We start from the raw sequence: 25,103 nt of genomic DNA, 5'->3' as shown, positions 1-25,103 counted from the left end.
GTGAGGTGTGTCACGCGCGTATCGCCGTCGAGGAGGAGCTACGCGTCGATACGCGTCCATTCACGCTCCGCTGATTTTTCAGGCTTCGAGACAAGTTGTTCTGCACTTTCACTAATCTTTCGCAAACTAATTTCGGCGAGATCGTGTTTCGTCTGACGACGCGCAGACGCCTGGATACCTTGGTTTCTATTTTATTGTTTAATCTTACATCGAAATGGTCGGAACTTCTATTTTGATACAACTCGCGTTATTTAACTTTCCAACGAACAAACTATGTAACAAGAAGGAAATAAAAGAAGTATGACACCGATAATAAAGCGATAAGTGGCCGCCGACTACAAATATTAAAACATGTGATAATATTCGACGCAGATTGAACGTGTTCCGCTGCTTTTATTTCCCGGTTACTTTATTACAAATCAGGTCGTTTCGTTCGCGTAATACGTGTCTTACGTAAAATGCCAAATGGTACTTTTCAATAATAATCGGTAAACAACAACTATTACGCGTATCCGTCGTGATTACGGAGAACCAAGCCGGTTACGTTTTGACTTGCAGTTTCGTCGTTAACATATGTCTTGTGAAAAATAAGCGACAATCCGAATAGCGTGTACCTAATCGAGAATCAAATGCAAATGAAACTTCGAAAGAGTACTAAGATGACTAATAACCAATAAGAGCACGAGGGAAGATTAAAAGGAGAAAAACAGAAGGGACATAGAAGCGGCAAGAGAAACGAGTGGGAGGATGGAGAAAGAGCACGAAGAAGGGAGGAAGGAAGAGCGAAAAAGTAGAAGGAGGTGATAGAAAATACAAAAGGTGGCCGGGAAGAATGGTGAAGAGGCCGAGAAATGTACCGGCCGTGGTGCACCATAGGGTGCCTTGTTCACCCAGCGGGGAACCCCCTGAGCCCCTCCCAGACTTTACATCTATTTACAAACATTTTGGCAGACCGGAGATAGAGTGAAACGGAGAATGGTAGAGAATGCACGCGGTCGGCCAAAGCCGAGAATGTCGGCCCTTATGAAAATCCATTTCGGCTGAAAAATGGCCTGGTCCGTAATCCATTAGGGGCACAAGGGCGGAAGGGAGGCAGACACGGGGGTGAAGAGGAGGTTTAAAAAAATAAAAGAAAAAAAGAAGGAAGAGAGAGAAAGAATAGCGATCACAAAGAGCGTGCGCGAAATATTCCTCGAAACGAATCGTGATTCTTGATTCGGGTCAACGATCGAAAATACGATTAAAGTATTTTTAATTAACACGCCGTTGATACGATTTTTCGTAGCCCCGTCTGGACGAATGAAGACTTTCCGATGTTCGTTGTTTAATCGCGTAACTTTGACGCTTGTTCAGCTTTCCCTTCTTATTTCTCTATATACATATCTGTTTTAATATTTTCCGTATTATAATTTCGTATAAACAGTCTTAGAGACAATAGTAGTTTTGAAGCTACTCTGCTTAATCTTTAGAAGTTAACGTCGAAGAAAGATACATTTATACATGTCATCGCAAAGGAAGTTTCACCCTTAGTACATTTTCTTTGGATTAAAAATCAATAAAGTCGAAGAAACGTAGTTGCTTTGTTATTTCGATATTCAATGTTTTTCGAAAGATAGGAAAGTTACCGTTTGCAGGAATTACGAATAACACTGTAATAGCGTTTATTATGGGGTAGGGTAGTATCAAAATAAGTATTCATATGGGAGAAATTGAATTCACGATAGCGTCCCAGGGTTAAAATAAAAATTTAATAGCAACATATAAATTGTCACAAATCCTAATATTATGCAGTATCCACACAGTAAATTACCAGACAAAACAGACGCGTAAAATATTTCCATGCGAGCCCGAGCATTGACTCTTTTACTCTTTCTCAAGTCTAATGTTTCCCTGTCTATTTGACAATGTGCTCTAACATAGTACACACTGTTGGCCGTGCAAATTATTAACGTCCGTTCAAACACGCGCTTTCTTCGGAAGCGATAAATCATCGGTATGAAAACACATTGTGTTTGCCCTGTGCACTTCTTCGTTGTGTAAATTTGCGCGGGTTCCACTACGAGGAACTTCCTTCCATACGCGGATTCAATGGAAATCGTGGATAACTATGGGAACAAAGGTAATTTTCAAAACTTGGGCCGCGCCCTCGAAACGGCGATTCACGGTGACAGATCGCACCCATGAGTATTCGATAACAATGGGCTTCCCCTTGTGCCGATTATCCCGCGATGAGTGCGCGATTATTCGGAGACGCATTGCAACATATGGCAATCATTTTGTTCGATCTGTTGGTAAGTGGAAAAGTAAAACGGAAAAATTTAAAAGAATTATAAAAGTAATTCAAAGTTACGATTATGAAAAATATTTCAGAGGGTGCATATACTTATCGATTCGTGAAATGTTAAGTTCAGTTACTTTTACGGCTATATTTAATCTAATACATTTTCTCATTCGGTTAAAGCTAGAAATTTTCTTTGATGAAAATCTAATATTCGTTTTATATGGGGAATACTTTATATAAGAAATTTTACCCTAAGGAATAATAATTTACTGTACATGATATAACTAGGTATTATAAAATTTATATAGGCATTTAATATTTATTTTTTAGTAATTTTTTAAAATATTCTTTTACGTACATAAACAATCTGATCTACTTATCTACTTATTATAATAGTACTACTTAGGCACGACATGTTTTGTTCAACTCTTCCAACATATCCTGAGAAAGGCTCAGACAAACCATCAGATATAGTATTACAAGTTTTACATCTTAAACATCGTCATACACAATTCCTACATTTTTAATTCCTACCTACCATAAAAGGTGGAAAGCGTATATCTTTTATCTCCAATATCACAAAAGCAAGAATTCCGTGAGACATTTTATTACGCTGTAAAGAGCTATAAACCCCGTGTATTCATGAATTTGCAAGCTTTAATTAAAAACATAAAAATTTTTTAATTTTAAATTCAATTAAAATTTCAACGCAAAATTATCTTCACGCGTCTCTATATCCAATTCTATTCCATTCTATTTTATCCTATTCTGACGCCAGGAAACCAAGAATCCTTTGTCATTTTATTGCACTGTAAAGAATTAATATCGCTGATACTCGTGAATTTACAAAATTTATTTTCGAAATTAAAATCTTTTTAATTTTAGATTCTATTAAAACTTCAGTACAAAATCCTCCACCCCTTCTCACCTTCGCACACAATAACCCGACATCCGATATCTATTCTATTCTGACGCCAGAAATTTTATTACATTGCCGAAGTTCCAACTGCAAACTAAAGTTCCGATCCCGAAGCAAAAGTTTGGCCATTAGAATTTCAATGCAGAACCCTGGAAATCATTCTCGTCGTCGCACATACTCCACCCTACGTATGCCAAAATTCGTGTGGAAATGCATGCGACGCCAGTTGCATCGGAACTCAAGTCGTGCCATTGAAACGATGGTTTAAGAAGGCGCGAGAGGCGGCCGACAATACCCGGTTCGACAGCGGGGCACGAAAACGAGACGAACCTTACAATACCGCGAATTTGCAGCTCTCCTTGCGGCAATTAGCCCCTATTGAGCGGTGCACGACAGCTCGAGGGACCGGTCCCGCCTTCTTCTTCGTTTCGTGCTGCTCGACCTCCCTTTTCCTCCCCTTTTTCGTCTCGCGGGTGAAAAGCGGGCTCGTTGCTCTCGCGGCACGGTGTCACGGCCACGTGCACGCGATCGCCACAAGCGAATCGCACGCCCATCGGCTGTCGGATGAATTTCAATTAAGCGGCACACACGCGGTCCGCCTCTCTCAATGAAACGGAGCTGCACGCCTGGTGCCGTGCCAAGCGTCGCGCCAAACATGTCACGAGATATCGTGCACTGGCTCAATAGCTATCCTTAAATCCTTTTCTCCGTGGCGGAACCGATTCAATGAGAAGAGTTCTTTCGTTGCTCTCGGTTAATGATCTTTGCGTGGGGACAGTTTGATGCAGGATTTTGGAGTTTCGATGTATATAGTAAGGGAGAGGACTGTTCGAGATTCAACGTCGTAAAATTCAGAAGCTCGAACTTTATACCGCACGAACAGTATGTTGTCAGCGGATTTTTACAGATACAAATTCATATTTGTGTTAATACAAGACATGGAATTCAGTCAGAGATTTGTTCCGTTCATTAAAGGTACTTTTCTTTGGGTGTTTTATATATTTTTGTGTATTACATACATTATAAATTTCTCATAGATGAAGAAAGATCCGTAAAGTTTGCATGTCTGACTATACTTATTGCGTATTATGAGATGTTAGTTTTTAGTTAATAATGGAAGAATTAGAAAATATTGAATACTTTAGGTACAGTAAGAAATACTTGCTTATGTCATAGAACAAGCCAAAAATAGTACCTGTAGTTATCTACCAAGATTATTAAATTAAACAACAATTTTATCGAATCCCCGTAGCTTGCCAGATGTCTCATAAATGCATAAACTTCTACACTTAATTAATCTACTCGCCATAGCCATGAATAATTGATTTATGTGCAATTTACATGTGAAATAAGCTAGACACAAGCCTCGTGGTTGCCTACGAGTATTGTTAAATTAAACAAGATTCACTTGGATCCCCCATAGCTTCCCAAATTTCTCATAAACGCATAAATTTATACACCCTAACTCTTGATTAATGTACTCACTACGAGCCACGGATAACTTACTTATATCACACAATAAACCGAAAACAGCCCCTGTAGTTGGCTACGTGAATTAAACAGGATTTACCGAAATCTCCATGGCTTCCCATAACCTAAAGTCACTGGTATCCTCGAGCACACTTTCTCGCGCGTTCTATTGACCATCAATGCTTCTCCTCCTGTCATTCAGGTATACAACCAGAATACAGAAAGCATAGAGAAGAATGTCTTCTGCTCTTAAGTCACAAACGAGAGGAAAAAAAGAGGAATAAAAAAGAAGAAGAGGATCGCTGTGACTGAATGATCCTCGATACCGATCGTATTTATACTTACTCCTGTTTGCCTGCTAATTCGCCACGGACACGACCCTTAAAATCCTGGTGTCCGGCCAACACACGTATTCGTTTCCCGTTCTACACTCGTTCCAGGGGCTGTTCGTTTACCTGGCCGAGCGGTTGAACGCGGCGCGACGCCTTTTTCCGCGTGCATCCGCGTGAAATCGCGTAAATCCTCGTCCAGACGCGCCTGTAAGGAAAATCGCGTTAAGCGGAACTGTGAAGGAAAAACTAGCTCGAAAGGAGGGTCCAGCGTGGTTCACTGTGTACGGAGATGAAAAGAGGAGAAAAAGGCCGTTGTTTGCGTTTCACGGATGGAAGACGAAGTCGAGGGATTGGTCTCGCGCGAGAGGGTGCCTTAAATACGAGATACGTCCAAAGGATTTTCAGAGTCATTGGTTTTCCCTGTAATTTTGTCGGGAAATTTGAGCGCGATGAGGAAAAGAAATTATTCCACGGTTGTCTTAATATATTAGATTGTCCCTAAAGTTTCTTTCGTTTTATAAGGAAACAATAGACGCACAACATTTTTTGTTTTATATTCTTTTTATTGAATTATGTATGATACATTTCGTTCTATTGAAACAGACCCAAATTTTTGGGACGACCTAATATTATGAACCTGAAATCCGTCTTTAATCAATTATTGATGGTAGAAATAACAAAAGATAGATATACGAATTCTATTGTTCATAGAAAATATTCAAATTCTATTATTAATAATAGAGATTAACGATATTTCTTATGCTTTTGCAAGCAATAATGTAGTAGAACTCTGGATTTATTCAATTTGTGTTGGATTTCTAGAAAGGATTAGGTTCATGGAAAAATAAGCGCATTTGTCGTTTAGTTAGTTAATAACTTGTTAAGCGTAACTTGTAAAACGTGAAAAAATTAACGATAATTAGTGGTCAATTATTTCTTCTTCATTTTTGTTGCGTCGGATATCTTTAAATTATTCATGGTTTCTTAGCATTTTCTGTTTCCTAATATCTTTATTCGTTGTCCTAATGCCATCATTCCACAGTTACGGTTAAATTACTAAATGTTGTAAATTATCAATCGAGTAACCCGAGGATGCGTTTTGTTACAGAGGTGTAAGGAGAAGCTGAACACCCTGGCTATCTCGGTAATGAACCAGTGGCCGGGAGTGAAGTTAAGGGTGACAGAGGGTTGGGACGAGGAGGGAAAACACGCGACGGATTCGCTGCATTACGAGGGACGTGCCGTCGACGTGACGACGAGCGATCGGGATCGCTCGAAATACGGAATGCTGGCGAGGCTCGCTGTCGAAGCTGGTTTCGACTGGGTCTACTACGAGTCTAGGTCCCACATTCACTGTTCTGTCAAGTCTGGTTAGTATTCTTTATTCATTATTTTCTCTAATCAGATGGTCTTGTTAACTATATCATTTTTCAGCTAGAAAAATTACTTGAAACATAAAATTAATTAATTAGATCTATCATAAAGAAAGTTCTTTTCTCTTCTTTCTTCTTTTTCTTTTACCTTTGATGTAGGATAATTTCTAGAAGGATGTACCGAACTTTTGCATATATGATACATCTCAAATTTAGATATTTTAAAAGTGCTTTAGATTTCATGTAATTTTTAGAGAAATGAACTACTTAAAAAAAAAAGGAAAAAAAATGAAACTACATCGGGTTTCGACGCAATATATTCTAAATTTGTAATATTTAAAATATTTTAGGAACACCGCTGCTGAATTTCCATTAACTTTTAAAGAAATAAATCGCGTTTGAAAAACGTTTTTCACGTTGAAATATCCTAAGTATTTTAAATGTACGTATTTATCGATAAGAATGAAGAGGAAGTTATTAATCGATAAAAGCAACCTGCCGAGAAGCTGCAGTCGACGCTCTCGTGTAATTTGTCGTTACGCTCCTTTAATTCGGCGGCTTCGATTAAGTTCCGTGTAAATTTCAATTACCAGAGGCAAAAACGATTTGCCTTGTCAGAACCACCGGTGCAACAACGTTGTGTAAGTCGGTCGATAGTCTCTTGCATTCTATTTCCACGTTTCGACCGGGGAATATTAGATTTTTTAATATCGTTATATGAAGTTATTATTTCGCTAGAAAGAAATTTAGAGAAACTTAAGAATCAGTGGAATTTACACAAACATTTTTAAATACAATATTTAATATTCTTGTTATAACATTCAGTAGATGAAACAAATTTTTACTCGAGTTCTGTTTCTTTAAATTACGTTCGTAACTGAGTAAAATTAAACTGCAGATATCGATGACACTGTGTTACTCGCTAATATTTCTTTCGAGAAACGATACAAGAAAAATTTATTCGCTGGTTCGAAGAGATCCAGATCTATCTATCGATGCCCGATAAATCGTATTATCGCTATCAATCAACATTCCAGTGGAGACACGCGTTTGGATGTTCCGCCTTGTCACGGTCACTTCATTCGTCACGCCGAAATAACGTTGGCGAGCCAATGTTCGAGTCACCTAACCATGTTATACGTTTGTAATCGTTTCCGGCACCTAATTTCTCCTGAAATCTCTTTAAATCACGCGCGCAATTTACAATCCTGCAGATATCGCCGCGTTTTATGGAATAAACGAACGAACGATCTTCGACGATCGTTGAATCGTTTAGTAATTAATTTCTAGAAACATCAAAGCTTGCAAATTATAATTCAAAGTATTATCTCTACGAATGTGCAATTTTGAAATGGAAATAAAAAGAGAGAATCAGCTGCGGACAAACAGATTTATTAAAAATTTGTAAAGAAATATTTATAGGACAAGGAGTATCACAAGATAATGACAACAGAATACACCGTGAATCCTTTTCGATAATCGATGGCTGTTTCAGTGAATTGTGGTATCAAATCTGTCATACGAGGAAATTATAAACAATTCGTCGTGTGTACGACGATATTTTATTTTTACTTTGATCGATGCTTGGTTGGTTTATTTATGGAAGAGCACCACTGCTACAAGAAAATCTACTTGCTGCGCCATTTGCCTCTCCGCCAAGAGGAAGTTATCTGTTTTACCGACTTGTATAGATCTTCAGGGTATTGTAGAAAATGATCGCACTCGGTGAAAGAAGTTATTCTACGAGGATAGAGGCAGTGAAATATATCTTGTATGCCAAGACCTATCTATCGAGGATAACAAAGAGTAACGCGACAATTCTTTTACGTGTTTCACAGTCTTATTCATACAGCATATACATAATAAACAGGGTGGTTGGTAACTGGTGGTACAAGCAGAAAGGGGGTGATTCTTCGAGAAAATCGACTTTGAATTTTCGCTCGGTACGCGTGCGGTACGTTATAACGGATCTCACTGTAGATCGTTGTCTCGATGGAAAAATTTAAAAAAAAAAAAAAGAAATAAAAAAAAAAATTTTTATTCTATATTTTCGACTTCTTTTTTCGCGTAGAATCACCCCCTTTCCGCTTGTACCACCTGTATATTTTGTAAAGATTAAACTGTATTTAAATATACTCTTTAAACTTTAAACCATGATTTTAATTAGAAATTAAAAATAATCGATCGAAATACTAATTGAGCGCGATTCCATATAATATCGATTCTTTAGAATATTCGTGTTACAGAATATTCTATTCTATATGAATTAAGTTCCATAAGGAATTATATTTCTACTTGATTCTATTTATTTATCTGCATAAATCCACAAATCGTGAAAAGACGTGACTCGACGGAAAGACACAAGATAGAAATGGAAGAACAAGAAGAGAAACCGATACAGTCGAACCTCGGTAATTCGAAGCTCAAGGAAAGAGTTAAATAAATAAAGGAACACAAATGAAAATTCGACGTGTGAAAGCTTCGTACAATGACACAGTTACGCTCACTTTTCCAGAAAATGTTAGTACTTTAAGTTTCCCCTTGAAACTCGCTTTATTCAACGCACACGTATGCAAAAGTTAACGCCGGCAAAACGAATGGCAAAAGAAACAGACGCGGAGGATAATGGCAATTGTGCGCTCGACTGACGAAAATGACTAGCTTCCGTGGATAAGCCCGTGATCGAAAGGCGAAGAACCAGAGGAACGGCCTGCGTCGTCTTGCGTTACTTGAAGCAACCATAACAGTTAAAAGAAAGGAGACAATACAGGATGATCGATTTCTCACATCTTGTGGACGTAGTATAAGTACACTTCGAGTTGCAGAAGCACTGACGATAGAAGTTGGAACTTACAGGGGTAAACTTTGATTTGTAGAGATAAACTTGGACTCGTAGAGGTCTGAGTATTCGATAGTCGAGTTTCAGAGGTAAAAGAATGCATCTATGGATATGTGGCAAATAATTCGAGTTGAAGTAAGTTTTATTGCGACTTGCAAAGGTTTTCGCAACGGAGCAGAAAGCAACGAAGAAAATTGTAGTCTTACAGAAGCTCTCGAGTTACAGAGGTTCGACTGTGATAGAAATAAATAAAAATGAAAGAAGAAACAGTAGAGATGTGAAACTAAATTTGTATTCTATCGTACTGTATTGTATTTCTTTATAGCATCGAGGCTTCTGCCTATTACAATCTTTTTTGTGCACGTTTGATACATTTTATTTCTATCGTAATCTATTCCTTACAGTTAAGTCTTCATTTCATCGTCTATCTGAATCTATAGAAATCTAAAATATCTAGCTATATCCTAACTTATCATATAGATTATATCGTATAAATTATTATATTTATATCTTCTAGTTCATTTCGTCTCGTTATTCTAAGACATATCGGCTAAGGCGTCTGCACGTATATTTCTATGCTACAATGCTGTATGCGAGCATATGTTGTCAGTCTTTGATATTTTATTTCAGTTTTGGTCGTTGTTCTTGGTCTCTTCTCTATTCTTCCAAGCAAGAATCTCTCGACTTCGTGCTTTCCTTTGTGAAGTTTACTAGTTTCAATATGCGCTTTGCGGTTTTTATTGTTTCTGTCTATTTCTTATTCCTCAATATGGTTGGTCTGATTTCTCTACACACTGTGTAGTCGCTTGGTACATGCCTTTCTATTTTCTGTTTCTCCGGCCTTACATGGTTGATATGATTGGTCCTCTCCCATTTTATATTTCAGTTCATTTTCTATCATGATTGTCCAACTTAATTTCTTTTATCGACAGCGTGCAACTAGATTTAAGATTTAAGATTTTAAGATCTGAGATTTATTTAAAGATGATAAGTACGACAAAGGTAATAAAATGGCCAGATATTTCTATCGCATAATTCAACGTTGTCAATTTTGAATACGCGACGATACGTTCACGGAATGGTTGGACGAAATTTCTCATAAGCTACATACACCGCGGGTAGAAAAGGAACGTTAAAAAGGACCAAACACGAGGATTCGGGGGCGCAGGCTCGTTTCGTTGGTTTGGCCGAGGCTCGAGTTTCAAAATAAATGTCAATAAATCTAGGCTTGCCTGTCGGCTCAAATTAGATTCCAGCGTAACAATCGCTGCGAAATCGATACGAGCCGAAAGAACGATATTCGAGAGACCAAGGGAACTGTCAGTTAAGAGAAACAGGTATCGTCTGTGGACGCGAGCCACGCGTATCACGATTTCGACGCCCTCGCTCCATTCTCTGATCCATCTTCCTAGATCGATCGATCGATCGATTTCCTTCCAAGATCCTTTGCCCGATTTGCCGACAGATTTTACCTCGAGACGATGCTCTACGAGATTCTCCAAATATCTCTTCTGCTAGATTTTGTAGTCTGATGTGCTTGAACTTTCGATCAATCGAAAGAAGAGACAGAGAAGAAAAGATAGAAATCGGTTAATTCGAGGAAAATCATTCAGTGTGGGTAGTAGAGCTTAATTTTCGTGAAAAATTATTCTTGGTCAAACTATAATGGAAGGATCAATAGAAAATTAATAAAACATGTAATTGTGAGAACGCACGAAGGCTTGGAAATTCATACAAAATGTTTTAAACTTGATTTTAACCTATACTACAATGTTTTTTACTATTGATTGATCTAAGAAAACTTAAAGTATGGAAAAGATTTTGTTATCGGATCGTATCTGACTCAATATTAGTTGCGTGATGTTCACCCCATCGGATGTCCGAGGGTTAATCAGCTTACCCAATCCCTTGGCGACAATTCACGCAATCGCTATTCTCCATCTTTCTCACGATCTCCCCTAAACTTTCTTCCAATCAATTCCACGCTCAACCCACTTGTGCAACGATGTGTCGAATAATTCTACGAACAAGCTCCCACGTCTTTCGAATTCATCCTTTGCTTTACTACTATATAAAGAAAATCTGAGAATAAAAGAAAAATAAAATTTCTGTAGAAGATTCAACCCCTCCAGTGTTTTTAATTTCGTTTATTGAATATTTTATCAACTTATTCCTGGTTATTCTAGTTTGTTGCATTCTGTATTTAATAAAAAGACATTTTACATACAGTTTGTCAACATCGTCAAGTCAAATAAGATGAAAAACCTTCAAAGATAGCTAAAGATGATTCGTTCATTAAATAGAGTAGTCACACACATACACACATGCACAAAATCTGACGACTATCACTTGAGATATAAATGAAAACATGCTTTTTACTTGCTGAAAAGGATGATCGGCCAGCTGTAGCTTCGCTAACTTGAAATTTTCAGCTTCAAGCTCTTCACCATACTCTTCATATTCAACTTCAGACTTTCTACCGATTCCTCATTCTCGACTTCAGACTTTCTACCGACTCTTCGTTCTCAACTTCAAACTTTCTATTAGCTCTATATTTTCCACTTCAACGTTTTTACCGATTACCTGAATCCTCAATTTCGAACCGTTTAGCACCTTCAAATAATTTCCATCTTCAAATATCCTGTTCGAGACTGGTTTCTCAAAACGTTCGATTTCCCTGCTCGTGTCGCTCTTACAGCGAATTAACGAAACGCAACGACGTTCTCTGACATGATGGCGATTTTCCGCCGCGAAACGTCGGAATTCATCGGTGGTTGAAGGCCTCGAACCGGAAGGGATCCGGTCCGGTTTGATCAGGTAATCGGATCCGTGGACTGCGGTGTCGCCGTTGTCGACCAGACGAATCTAACACGGTTGAGAACGCCTCATGTGTAACAAGCTAACCGTGAGAAATTCGTGGCAATCATCCCTTGTCGACTACCCCGTCGTACCTCGTAATAACGATTGTTCGACGGGAATAATCGCGATTTCCCCTGAGAACGTGGCTCTCTATATCGCGCTATTGCGACCCACCGACGACAGGCTTCATTTAAATTTAAATTTCTGTCCGCGACAACGTCGATACGACTTGTTATCCACGACGTATCATTCGATGCATCTCCTCTGATATTTTTTTCGCTCTCCCTAATAGCCACGTAGACTGGGAAGATATTTTTTCACGTTAGACGCAGGGAAAATTGGGGGAATTTTTATGCATTCGTAGTCTACGATTTGATAGTTGTACGTATGTGTATATTCTTTGCTGCAATTCAGGGTACCATCTATTACGATTTAAAACTTGAACGATCAACGCATTCAATACGAGAAGATTTTTTATGGTCTCTAGCTTCCATGAGGGGGAAGATTGAGAAAAATTTCTTGGCTTTCAATTTTTTTTTTCTTTTTTCTTTTTTTGTTTTAATCGCTAGAATACACGCTCGATCGTTGAGAAATATTAAAGAAAAAGCAATGTCGATACATTGAACGTATTAAGTTTATATATTTTCAAATAAAAGATAATCGTATCGATTGCTGTGTAGGAGTAAAATTCATCGAAATTTTATGAACTCGTGTTTCTTTTAATGAAATATGATCGTATGAATTCGCGCTTTAGAATTCAGCGTGACATTCACTGGAAAACCAAATGGGAAGTTATTCGGTTTTTCTGTTTCGACAATCGAATCACCCCCAAAATCGACGTCAAAATCGCAGTAATCGATACTTCAGTTTCGTTAATCTCCTTCGCGCAATTCAATTTTCGATCATCCCAAAAAAAAAATCGACTTTCATCTGTTCTGTTGGGACTCGCAAGTTTATTCAGGCGACGGAGATTCGATTAAAAGATCGAAATATAGGAAGAATGATTGTCCAAAATAAAAGTATTTTATATAATATTTTATACTATAAAAGACTTTTTAAAATATTCTCTTTTAAGAATGATATCGTAAATTGTTCTCTTTTCTCGTAACTGTTGCTCATTTTATACTTTTTAAATGAAAGTATCCAAATCGAGAAGCATCGAGGAAAAACGCGAGCATTATTTTTTAAACATAAGAAATATAATTTTTTATTTTTTATGTCTATAATAAACGATATACAGTAGAATTCCATTTATCGAAGCGAAATTTTAGTTGCAACCTTCCCACTTCTTTTTCGTATTTTGGTGAAATATAATAAAAATATATTCATCATTCATTCATCACATTCATCGCATTAACCAAACAGCATACGCTAAATTAACATCAACAATGTTACCAGTAAAAAATCTTTGTGAAAAACCTTGGTAGAAACCTTTCCAAAAACTTCACATTTTCTAATCAACCACTCTCTTCTTTCAGAATCATCGTCAGCGGCGAAATCCGGAGGTTGCTTCCCGGGCAGAAGCTTGGTGCGAACGGCGGACGGTTCCTCGAAGCGGCTGGATCAAGTGCAACTTGGTGAGCGAATCGCAGCCCTGGACTCGCACGGTGACATCGTGTACAGCGAAGTAATAGCCTTCCTGGACCGTTCATTCGCCGAGAGGCGACAATTCGTCCGATTGACCACCGAATCTGGTCGAGTCCTCACCCTGACACCAGCTCACTTGGTCCCGGTCGAAGGCAGATCCACAGTATTCGCTGGCAGAGTTCAGCCAGGGGACAAGATCCTGGTAAGAGACCCAGCCGATGAAAACGAGGTTCAGCATCGTCTACGATGGGACAAAGTAATCGACAATCGATTGGTTCTCGAAGAAGGCATTTATGCTCCTTTAACAATGGAGGGAACGGTGTTAGTCGACGATGTGGTCGCTTCTTGTTACGCGTTCGTAGACAACCAGGAACTGGCTCACTTCGCGTTCCTTCCGTACCGAATGTGGAGCGCTGTGAGAACGTTTTTCGAAAGGAGGCTCCTGGAAGCAGAGGACCTCAGGTACACGGATGTGAGGCAGGACTCGAGAACGGGGCAAGAAGGCATACTTGGATATGCGTCCTTCCTCTATTGGATCTCCTCGTACGTCACACCATCGAGGATACTGTATCAGTGAGACGCGGTCGATCGAGAGGATTTCTTCTCGGTTTTTATCTTTTTTTTTTCGTCGAACGGACTGCGAAACGCGTCCGCGAGTGCCCCACGTGGAGTCAGACGAAGGAGGATTTCGAAGGATGTGGAAGATCGTTCGAGGTCTCTTGACAAGAATGTACGTGTACAGGGGAAAACGATGTGGAAAAACTGAGGTGGAATCGGAATGGAGTTGTAGATGTACTTCGTTTTGGAACCCAAAGAATTTGTTCCTCTTTCTTCCTTGGAATATACGAGAGTTTGCAACAAGTAGAAAACGAAAATATAATGTAACTGAAAAACTAGTACTTTTTGGATTCTACTCGTGTTAACCCTTAATTACAGATGTTGGTGCTTTTAATATTACCATGTACCAATATAGTCCCTTGGATTAACGTTTTATTTATTAAATCTCTCTGTTTTGAATTAGAATTAATTTAATGTAATTATTTTGCTTAACGCACGATGTTTCGTAAAAATGAAACTAAGGGAAACAAAGGACGAATGCTTCTTAGAATGGAAGATGATCAAGTGTTGAAGCTTTTAAAATTGCATGCTAAATTGTGGTAATGATATGAAAACTTACATTTAGTCTATAGTTGAGAGTTAAACAACCTCATATGTTACGAAAGGAAGCCACAAATTCAGTGTGTCTCAAAACCAAGTTGAACCGAAATGATAATAAAAGTAAGATAGAAACGAACGAATGGACGAATACGGGACGACGTGAAAGGTCCACGCACGTGTTCCTGTGTCGTAAAAAGAAGAGATCCTGGTTGTTAATAATGGAATAAACGAACGAAACGATCGTTTGTCTCTTTCTGTTGAATTTTTATTCTAGGATCGGATTTCTTCTTTTTTATTCATTTTTCATCGAGAAATGTACTCGATGCGTGGACTGTGCGCGTAGCTCGAAGTCGAAGATGCATGCAGAAATGAAGTTTGTTCTGGCCAGTGACCTCCCCTCCATTCATTGAATTAACTTGTAGTATACTAGGTATTATTATCGAGAGGATGGAGTTGAAACGAAGCTTTAGAAGAGAAGAAGCTTATGCTCTTGGTATAATGTGTGTATAATACGAATATATAATATAATTATTGTAATTTTCTTCATTTTTGGCTTTCTCTCTGTCTGTCTCTGTCTGTCTGTCTCTCTCCCTCTCTCTCTCTCTCTCTCTCTCTCTTCCTCGACGAATTTTATTTTTGCGCGCGAATCGTGTTTTTTCGGATTATGAGATGGATCTTTTACGAAGCCCGGTTAGAATGGAACTTTGCGACGAGTTCGTCGATAAGTCGAACGAAAGGGACATAGTGCGTGTTTGAAATTTATTTATGGAACTTTTGTTGAGATGAAAGGGTCGATGTTCGACGAGATGCTTGGAATACTTGAGAAGTATGCCCCGTTTTGTACTTTGTGACGCGAGTGAAAAGTATTTGGCTGAACTTATGTAAAAATATGGTTTGTTATTTTTCATGAAATGCGCGATAAAATATTTGTGTTCATTCGTGCCACGTATTCTGTGAAATAATTGATTTTTATGTGTTCACGGTTCTGCGTTTTATCGTTCTCGTAAAATACGTATACGTCCCATAAATTTTCAGAACAGGTTTTATCATGTTCGTGATTTATTTCTTGACGTCTTGATCAAAGTTTTAATAATATTTTAATATTTTTCAATATTTGGAAAAAAAACGGAGGATTTTAGAGGATCATTTCGGTCTGTGTATGTAATTATTTTTTGTGATTATTGGAAGTATAAATTATCGTTCATACGGAAAAAATATTATTACATGTACAAAATTTTTTAAGACTTTTTTAATTAAAAATTGTAGAAGTACAATCTTGATTATTTATTCCTAAAAATATTTACGTAAAACATTTATGAAGTTACGAAGATGTACATTATTTGCCTTAGAATATTTATGATGTAACATAATTCTGTTTAAAAATTCGGCACCGTTTTGTGCTTCGAATATTTCGAAAATTAATTAGACGCGTACTTGAGCCAAGAATATTACGTATTACACGTAAAGACGGATAAAGTGCGCAATTTTTTACCTACGAATCCTTTTAAAATAATAATGAAATTTTGTTAATGAAATGATGAATAAGATGATTCACGATATGTTTGTAATGCCGCTTATGCAAATTACAAACGTACTATCTAAACGAGTTATAGGCAACGATTGAAATTATTCAGCCAAATCACAAAGACACGTTCATGTTCGTTGCAACATGTTATATCTTTTAATCGCTTCTCGCCCCCAATTCTTGCCTCGAAAGTAGCGTCGACTTTCATTCATCTAATACGGCATTCTAATGTTAGAAACAATTTATTTATAGAGACTAAACGTTGACGTTCGTTCGTCGATCGATGCTTTCTTTTCGCGCTTTTGGTGCCCTGTGTATACGTATGCAAAGTAGCAGAAGAAGCTAGAAAAAAAAGAGAAAGAACTAGAAAACGGAAAAGAAGTATTACGTCCCCGTTACCTTTTCCCCAAGTGACCTAGAAGAAGAAGAAGAAAAAGAAGACGAAGAAGAGCAGATTAGGAACGCTTCAAAGAAAAGAAGAAAAGCGTAGAAAAAGGAAAGAATCATTGTACATAGTCCGCTGTTCGCTAGTTTCCTTTTCTTCTGTAGAATTCTGCGAGCGCCGCGTTTCCCTCAACTCGATCTTTTTTTAACCGTATCCCGTATAGAATTGCTGCATTTAACGCCACCTATAAACCCGAAACAACGATTTTCTCCTCCCCTCGATGTACAGGAATCCGTAGTGTGAGATATCGCATATTCGATTTTTTCAAACATCATCGATTTATCCGGAATTGGCTGAGGATGATTAATTTTCACGCTAGAGAGGTTACTGCATCGACGCCTAAGTTATCTGCAGAAATTTATATATTATATATTATAGTAATTATTATTATTATTATATTATTATATTATTATATTATTATATTATTAATATTATATTATATTATTATTATTATTATTATTATTATTATTATTATTATTATTATTATTATTATTTGTACGTAGCGGAAACAAATTATAAATTATGTATATACACCATCGATAGATTGAATTACATCATTAAACACAGCAGAAACCAATGTCCCATCATTGTCTTCCACCTTCTTCTTATTCTTTTTTGCTTTCTTAGGAATTAATTATTGATAGATATTTTATAAAGTTATTGAACAACGAAGGAATATGATTTCATTAATGAAATGATCTTCAGATATACGGAATATGTATTTATTTTCTTCTATTTTAAATTGCTGAATGTTTGAGGGATCTTTATATAAACGTAAAAAGTAGAAAGAAAATTGGACGAACGTTCATAGGGGATCAGAGTCCTATATCTCTTTGCGCATCGCTGAAATGCTAATTCCAATCTTGAATTGTTTTCGATTTGCTGTGATTCAAGTTGATTTCGTTCGAAACATCTACGTACGCATTACGTTTCGATTACAATTATAAAGATATTGCTCAATATGGATGAGATAATACCACAATAGTAAAAGATAATGGCATAGTTCGAGGATCGTTCCGTCGCTTTATAAAATTACTTTAAACTATATCTATTTTATTTTTAGATTTTCGAGTCTGATAAACTACAGCCAAACGCAGGTTTAAGAAGGCGATAGTTAATTTATCCTCTTAGGATTGAAATATAATTTAAAAAGTGGCCGAAGATCGAAGCAATCGTGTCTGAATCGAAGAGAAAAAGAAGGAAACTCAACGAAGTTCTCTAAAATCGTTGCTGCTTTGTTCATTCTTTCTGTATGAAATTTACACGTCAAGCTAAACTACATCAAACTCGTTTCACGTAAAACGTGACGAACATCGTTTTCTCTAACGTAATTAAGGTAGATCCGTGCTCAGAATGTCGCAGGAAGTAAATCAAGGTACCTTACGAAGGGTGAGTATTTTTAAATATTAACTCTACCCTTTAGATTAGGTTATAGGTCCTCCTTTAACGTACAATTATTAAAATAATTAATTATTTTAAATAATTGTATCTACCTTTCGATCGTCCTTTGACAAAATATAGAAAATTTCGTACTTTTTATTAAATAAAACGAAGCTCGTTCTTCCAGTTTAATTCGATTTAGGATCTTACGATTGTAGCATTAACGAGCCACTGACAGGTTCATTGACGTTTCAGGAATCTTCCGTGACGATTTCATACTTGCAAGAACTGGAGAAACACTTTTTCGAATTGGTCGCCCATGGGAATGTTCCGGACGTGAGGGAGTTTCTTGAAAATAATCCGCAATTCAATATCAACGCTATTGACTTTCAGGTAAGATTAACTGTGCGACGTTTTATCAACTTTATCGAAGAACTTAACGATTGAGTTATTAAATGTCGTGAAGGTCCGTGTATTTTAATTCCTTTAGTACTTACTTTTAAGCAGAGTCTCTTCTAATTTTAATTTATCGATCGATCGTAAATTTACTAGTTTTTCAAGTATCACATGATTGTAATATCGTTGCGTGCGAGACATTATCGATTACACTAGAAATAATTCATAGTAAATTCAATAAATAACTCATACTACAATCGTTATTAAAGCTTCCTTTCCAAACTTATATTAAGCGATCGTACAGAGATATGATTTATTATACATTGAAACACACGCATTTTTCGCGTCATCTTCGCTTAAGATTCTTCACAAAATGTCCCGAATCTCTGCAGTTCTGTGTACCACATTCTGTATCAAGTTACTCATACGGATCTCATTAATCGGAAAATTATCGATCTGATCAGTATCAAATTTTTCTTCAAAATTATTCCATGATATTACGACGATGACGATATCCAATGATACGCACGCTGCGGTGATCGTTTACTAACTCTTCTCGTATACCAACTGCAAGCATGCACTTTAAAACGTGTAGCAAAAATATAGTGGAATATGGTGAAAAACAGCTTCCCTTTTCGTGGGAGCTCGTAAAGATCGCCGGATTTATCTGCTATCGCCGGTTTCCCACAACATAACCGTAAGTGGTGTCCGTCGTTTACGTGTCGATTCAGCAGAAGGCCGCAGGTAAAGTGGACACGCCAACTATTTCCTTCGTGTCACGGCTCCCCTTGACCCCTTTTCCCGAGATCATTTCCGATGATTTACACGATGGGCCGTTCCTTTTCCGAAAAGTTCAAACAGCAACGCCGTCTCTTTGTTCAAATCGCAGCACACTTTTTCTATAAAATTGTAAAACGAGGAAGAGAGAGAAAGAGATGAAGAAATGAGAACAGAAGACAACGACGAAGAAGACAAGAACTGAGAAATATGGATATCACAGATGCAAAAGGGGATGGAGAAACGAAAGCGGAAATGAAGTTGTAAAAGCGAGACAGAGTCAGAGAAGAAATGATAGGACAGAAGAGTACCAGTGAAACACGCAATGAGGAAGAATAGGGGAACGAAGAAACGAGGACAAGAGCAACGATGAAGATAAAATGGAAGATTGGCTCAAATATACAGGGGGTGTTTCCAAGATCGTAGTACAACCGGGGAAGAAACGATTCTTCGAGTAAAAGTAAGTCGAGAACGTAAAATACAATTTCTTCGCAGAAAGGAACTTCTCATTTTCTCGGAAACGAAGCTTTGTATGAGAAAATTTTATTTTTACTTTCTGCTTACTTTCTCACCAGAAATCGCTCCTTTTTTCATTGTGTTACGATTTCAGAAACGCCATGTATAACGAGGAAGAGAAAGAAGACGAAGAAACAAGGACAGGAGGAGAGAGCAAAAGAAGACAAGATCTCACTAGCGATGAAGTCGAAGGAAGAAATACAGTACGTACAAAGAAGAGTATCGATAATATACGGTGAGAAACAGAGAAACTCCAAAGAGACTGATTTAAGCCAGGAAACGCAAAAAGAAAGAGTATCGGCGAAACACAACAGAAGAAGAAGAAGAAGAAGAGATCGAGGAAACAAAGAAGATAGACTAGAATCGAGTAAACTACAGAATCAAAAACAACAAGATCAAACTAGAAAAAGAACTAGAAAATAAGGGAGCAAGGAATCAAAGAGGAAAGTCAGAAGTCGACAATTCTACGGAATAAAAAACGAGGGAAAGTGAGAAAAGCCAGGACTTGTGCCAGCAAACTGAACAAACAAGGTACAGAAGAAAAGAGCGAGAAAGCTGAGAGAAGAAAGAGCTGAAGAAAAATGAAGAATCGAGAAATCCGGAAGAGAACGAGAAACGACAGAAGGTAGGAAAAGCCAAGTTTTATATTATCAAGGAAGCATACGAAAGAGAAGAACGAGAAGGCAAAAAGAAGAAAGAGTGGAAGAAACGAAGAGTCGACGAAACTCTTACGCAGAAGCACCGTAACCGAATGAGAAAAAGCAAGACGAGGTCTCGTTATCTCCGATCTTCACCCCGTCGAGATACACGTACCCCCCGTGGAATGTTACTCCCTCCTTTGGCAACGTTCGTGTCGTCCTCCTCTCTTCGGGGTTCCCAAAAAGCCCAACCCTCGTTTCGCTTTGAGCCGAGGAGACACCGCCACGGCCGATCGAGGACGAAAGCGAGAAAGAAGAAACCGTACAGCGAAAGAGTGGAACGGAGGGAAGAGATGGGCGAGAGAAGTGAAGAGAAGGCCGAAGAAGAAGGAAGAGAAGAGAGGGAGGGGATAGGGCGCGAGAGAAACGGAACGAAAGAAGCGCTGTGGCACCGCTTTGCCTCCGTGTATCTACGGCCATATTTCAGGCCGTCCTTTACAAGACAATGGTTTCAGCCGAGGACCGATAAAAATTATTCAAATGACTGGTCCCGCTGTAAATTCCATCCGGGAATCCCCTTGCCGCCGCGTGTCCACCGCGAGAGCCATCTTCTTCGTGAGCGTGCGCGTGCACTTTGGAAAGAACCTGGAGGATGCTCTCGTTTTTTGCATACGATATAATATTCGCGAAGACGTCAGGGCCAGCTGGAAAATTTGAGCGACAGAGAAGGTTGCTTTATTTCGTGTATTTTTTTAGGCTAGAAACGGTAGTTGAATGGTGTTTTAGTCAGACGAAGATAGATATTGTTAGAAGGAACGTGAAAGAGGAAATTTTCTATGTTGGTAGGTTACGGTATTTTGTTTTTCATATCATACGAGTAAATTCTTAATAGTTTTCGAGACATTTACGATTACGGCAGAATAGTCGGTTCTTCAAAAAATCGACATAATACTCGTTGATGAAAATTCAATCGACACTGTTTTACGATGCGTTCGAATCAAGGTTTCATTTTGATCGGCGTATTAAAATAATTGGACATTCTCGACGTTCTGTTTATGAGAATATCCCGTTGCAGGAGCAGATACGTAATATCGTTAGAGATATACAAAATTACAGCTAAGCAGTCAGATACATAAGAAGGTGAAGAATTTGACGATACGCTCAATGATAACGAGAATTGACGCTTGATATCCAAAAATTCCATTCAAGTAAGAAAACTGGAGAGAACTCAGGATCTATCACGAGAACGTCGCAATAAATTGGGTTTCGATCAGCCTAAAACTTAATGTCATTTACTCATAGCAAAATACGAAAATAACGTGTTTCGTTGCACATTCCCAAGCTCTGCTTCTCTCTCAAGCACGATTCTTCCTCCTGCAATCCTTCTCGCAATAATTCTTCATAACTTGGCAACCATTAATCATCACCAAACGACCAAACAATCCCAAACAACAAATCACTCGCTCAAAGAACCTCACCGAAACCCCACAAAAAGAATTCGCCAAACATGAAATTTAAATGAACCGCGCCATCGAACCACTCCGTAAGCAATAAATTCCCTTTTCCGCACAAAATCAAGCTATATATTTCCCTCCCTCCCCCTATCATTCCCTTATTTGACGTACGACGACTTCCACAAATACTGCGAATAAAACAGTCGGTGCCCTAATTGCTTCGACGGCGGAGACTCGTTCGTGTTTATTCTGACGCGAAAAATCGGCAGCTGTGTCGAACTCGATTTTGGAAAAAGGCCTAGAGGCGGCGTATATCACAAGGCGGGATCGTGTCGGTTTCACAATGTCCCCTGGGAGACGGCCGAAAAGCCAGGATATCAGGAAATATTGTGACCGGTGTGTCGGCGGCAACAATGGAGTTAGCCCATTGTCGGTGACCGCCTCTGTTAAACGCGCCGCAGATGGGCGACAAACGTCGTCGTCCCATTCTTCCTACGAAAAGGGACACGGCCAAGATATCGAGGGCCAGGAGGTAAAAAGGAGGAAGATACAGGAACGAGAGAGAAAAAAGGGGAGCAGATATAGAGAAGTTGGAAAGTCGATTTCACGAGGACCAACAAGCGAACAGGAATTCCGTGATTCCTGTGGAAAAACGTGGAACGCCTTTTTCTGACACGCGCAAGACGATGATCGGGCATTTCTGTCGTAGAACGAAGTCGATCGTCGTCGTTGTTGTTGAGTATTATGGACATTGTGTAAGGGAGCACGGAGAACGAGAGATCAGTACATACGATGGTTCACGAGAGTATTCTCGAACGCTTGTATTATAGAAATCTTTCAGGAATGAATGCATGTATGCTATAGAGTCACGAATGTGTGAATTTTCTTTCTTTGACTGTGCATAGAAATTAGTCGAATGCCTTTTTCTTCTTCTTGGTTATAAATTAAAGAGACGAGCGTTGCGACTGGACTGCGGATTTTTATGAAATACATCTGGAATTTGACGATTAGATTCCTGTTAAGGGCAGGGAAGTGTCTATTTATGGTACTTGGACCGATAAAAGGGAGAGGAATGTGGTTTTTATGAGTCTTTTAGGGTCTTGGGAATCCTGTTATTTTAGGTTTATGAAAATTCTTCTTCTGTGTTCCTCTTTTACGTGTTTGGTAGATTATCTTCTATTAGGAACGGTTATTGGCCTACGAAATTGTGAATGAAATTTGACGAACACGAATGAAGATGAAACGTCGAAATTTGTCATTCCTCCGTTTTCAAGGAAAATTCGTCAAGTGAAAGCGTATTGGACGTCATCGAGGTGCAATCTCAGATCGAGCAAAACGCAAACTAGGTGAATATTAAGCAGGCAAACCTTCAACGTACGAAAGTAACGTGACAGATTACAGAATTGGAGACGCGTCAGATGCACCTCCTAAAAGAAAAAATAAAAGAAAGATGCGTGAAAATTTGTATCGCAATGAAATATACAAATCGCAGACCATTTCGACGACAACTGTATCTCTTTCCTCGTTATCACGTCAAAACATTCACGAAACATCGAACATAAAAAAGGCACAAAAACAATTTCAAACCTCTTCCGACTTTTTTCCACTATCTCGTAAAAAAATGCCCGAAGTATCATATCAAACCATGCAATATCCTCGAATACTATACTTTAAAAAATCTCCTAAAAAAAAAAAACTAAAAACATCGATTACAGAAAAAAAGCAATTCCAAACCTTTATACGCACCTGCTGCACACCGAAAGAAAGATACGTAAAAATTCGAAGGCTAAAAATGAACGAGATACGTCTGTAACAAGGTACACGTGTCACGAATGATTCTGAGTTTTCTCCCGAACGAAACACGAGATTTTTTTTTATTTTTTTCGCTAACGAGAGGTCATGGCCTTTTTTCAGGGTGTCACTGCGCTTCACATCGCGGTTAGTGACAGGAACACGCCAATGGTGGAGTATCTCCTGACTCATCCGGACATCGATCCGAGTGACGCGCATCTACACGCCATCAGGGACAACGAGATAAAAATCGCCATGATTATTTTGAACAAACTGAACGATCTGTCACCCGGATTGGAGTACGCCGGTATAACGCGAAGCGCCGATTTCCCGGACGAAGCCACCCCACTGGCGATCGCTGCTCAATACGGACACTTCGAGATGATCAGTATGCTTCGAAACAGGCTTCACTTCCTTCCGAAACCTCATCCTCCTAGCTGCAATTGCGGAGAGTGCAAGTAGGGAAAAAAAAGAAAAAGAATTAATCAACGTTAAGAGTAAACGGACCCTTTTACGCAGAACCCTATAGCAACTCACGACGATTCGAAAGTTAGAGAAAATCGTAGTCGAAACATTTTCATCTTCGATGAGATTCAGCTCCGCTCGCATTGGGTATATTTTGTTTCTGCTGTTTCTTCCACGATGCTTCTTCGCGGCTTGTTAAATGTAGCGTGTAACGTAACTAATATTATTTTAAATATTTACTTACTGTTCGTGGATGGATATATCATTCAGCAAATTCGGCTTTGGTTACGTCCACGTCGGAGTCAAAGCGTTTTGAAGATGTTTGTATCTCCAACGATCCTATCGTCGCTGTTTAAATTATCATGAAAATGTAAACGATCTGCGAGAACGAGGTACCTCGTTTCTTGCAAATTTTTATGTTTTGTCTCTGATATGGATCAGCCAATCGACGAAAGCATCGGTAGATTCGGAAAAGTATTCATAATGTTGAAATATCTACCATGGATAACTTTCTTTAGATTTATTATTTTAAGAGGATTGGAGAATTTGTTTTGCCCGACCAACTGGTTTGGAAGTTTTCTGCAAAATAACTATAAGACTAAGAAAGGATTGCAGCTTGATAATTTTAATCATTTTCTAACGTAAGAGCTGTTCTATAGGTCAGAAATTTTTTACGCGATAAGGATAACAACATCCTGGGAAATCTGTATACTAAGCTTGACTTTTAACTTTTTGTAATTTTATGGGGTGAACAGGGTTCTGCATAACTGGGCCTGATTAACGCTTTGCGGTCCAAATTAAATCGAACATTGAATTGTTCATCATGATTTGTTCATGCTCAATACATTGGATTCAAAGGCTGATGTTAATTATAAATATTGATAACCAACGATTATAC

General features: G+C 38.4%; 2 protein-coding genes across 5 annotated transcripts in view; both read left to right on the top strand.

Annotated features, from left to right (window-relative positions):
• The window catches only part of hh (hedgehog signaling protein), a 93,303-nt gene extending 75,924 nt beyond the window's left edge, over positions 1-17,379 (top strand). For all 4 annotated transcript variants that reach the window (XM_069122685.1, XM_069122686.1, XM_069122683.1 and 1 more), the window contains 2 exons: positions 6,111-6,372; positions 13,552-17,379. In XM_069122685.1, the coding sequence (XP_068978786.1) occupies positions 6,111-6,372; positions 13,552-14,237 (948 nt within the window). In that variant the 3' untranslated portion in view covers positions 14,238-17,379. The remainder of the gene's footprint in view (positions 1-6,110; positions 6,373-13,551) is intronic.
• Positions 17,380-18,141: 762 nt separating this feature from the next.
• Positions 18,142-24,202, top strand: LOC138184393 (transient-receptor-potential-like protein). The gene is made up of 3 exons (XM_069122274.1): positions 18,142-18,177; positions 18,424-18,561; positions 23,864-24,202. The coding sequence occupies exons 1-3, from the start codon at positions 18,142-18,144 to the stop codon at positions 24,200-24,202; spliced, it is 513 nt and encodes a 170-aa protein (XP_068978375.1).
• The last annotated feature ends 901 nt before the right edge of the window (positions 24,203-25,103 follow it).

Source organism: Bombus flavifrons, chromosome 10, assembly GCF_040668555.2.
Source record: "Bombus flavifrons isolate JBK064 chromosome 10, iyBomFlav1_principal, whole genome shotgun sequence".
Lineage (NCBI taxonomy): Eukaryota > Metazoa > Arthropoda > Insecta > Hymenoptera > Apidae > Bombus > Bombus flavifrons.
The sequence above is the reverse complement of the archived record's forward strand: the minus strand, read 5'-3'. Positions and strand labels throughout refer to the sequence as shown.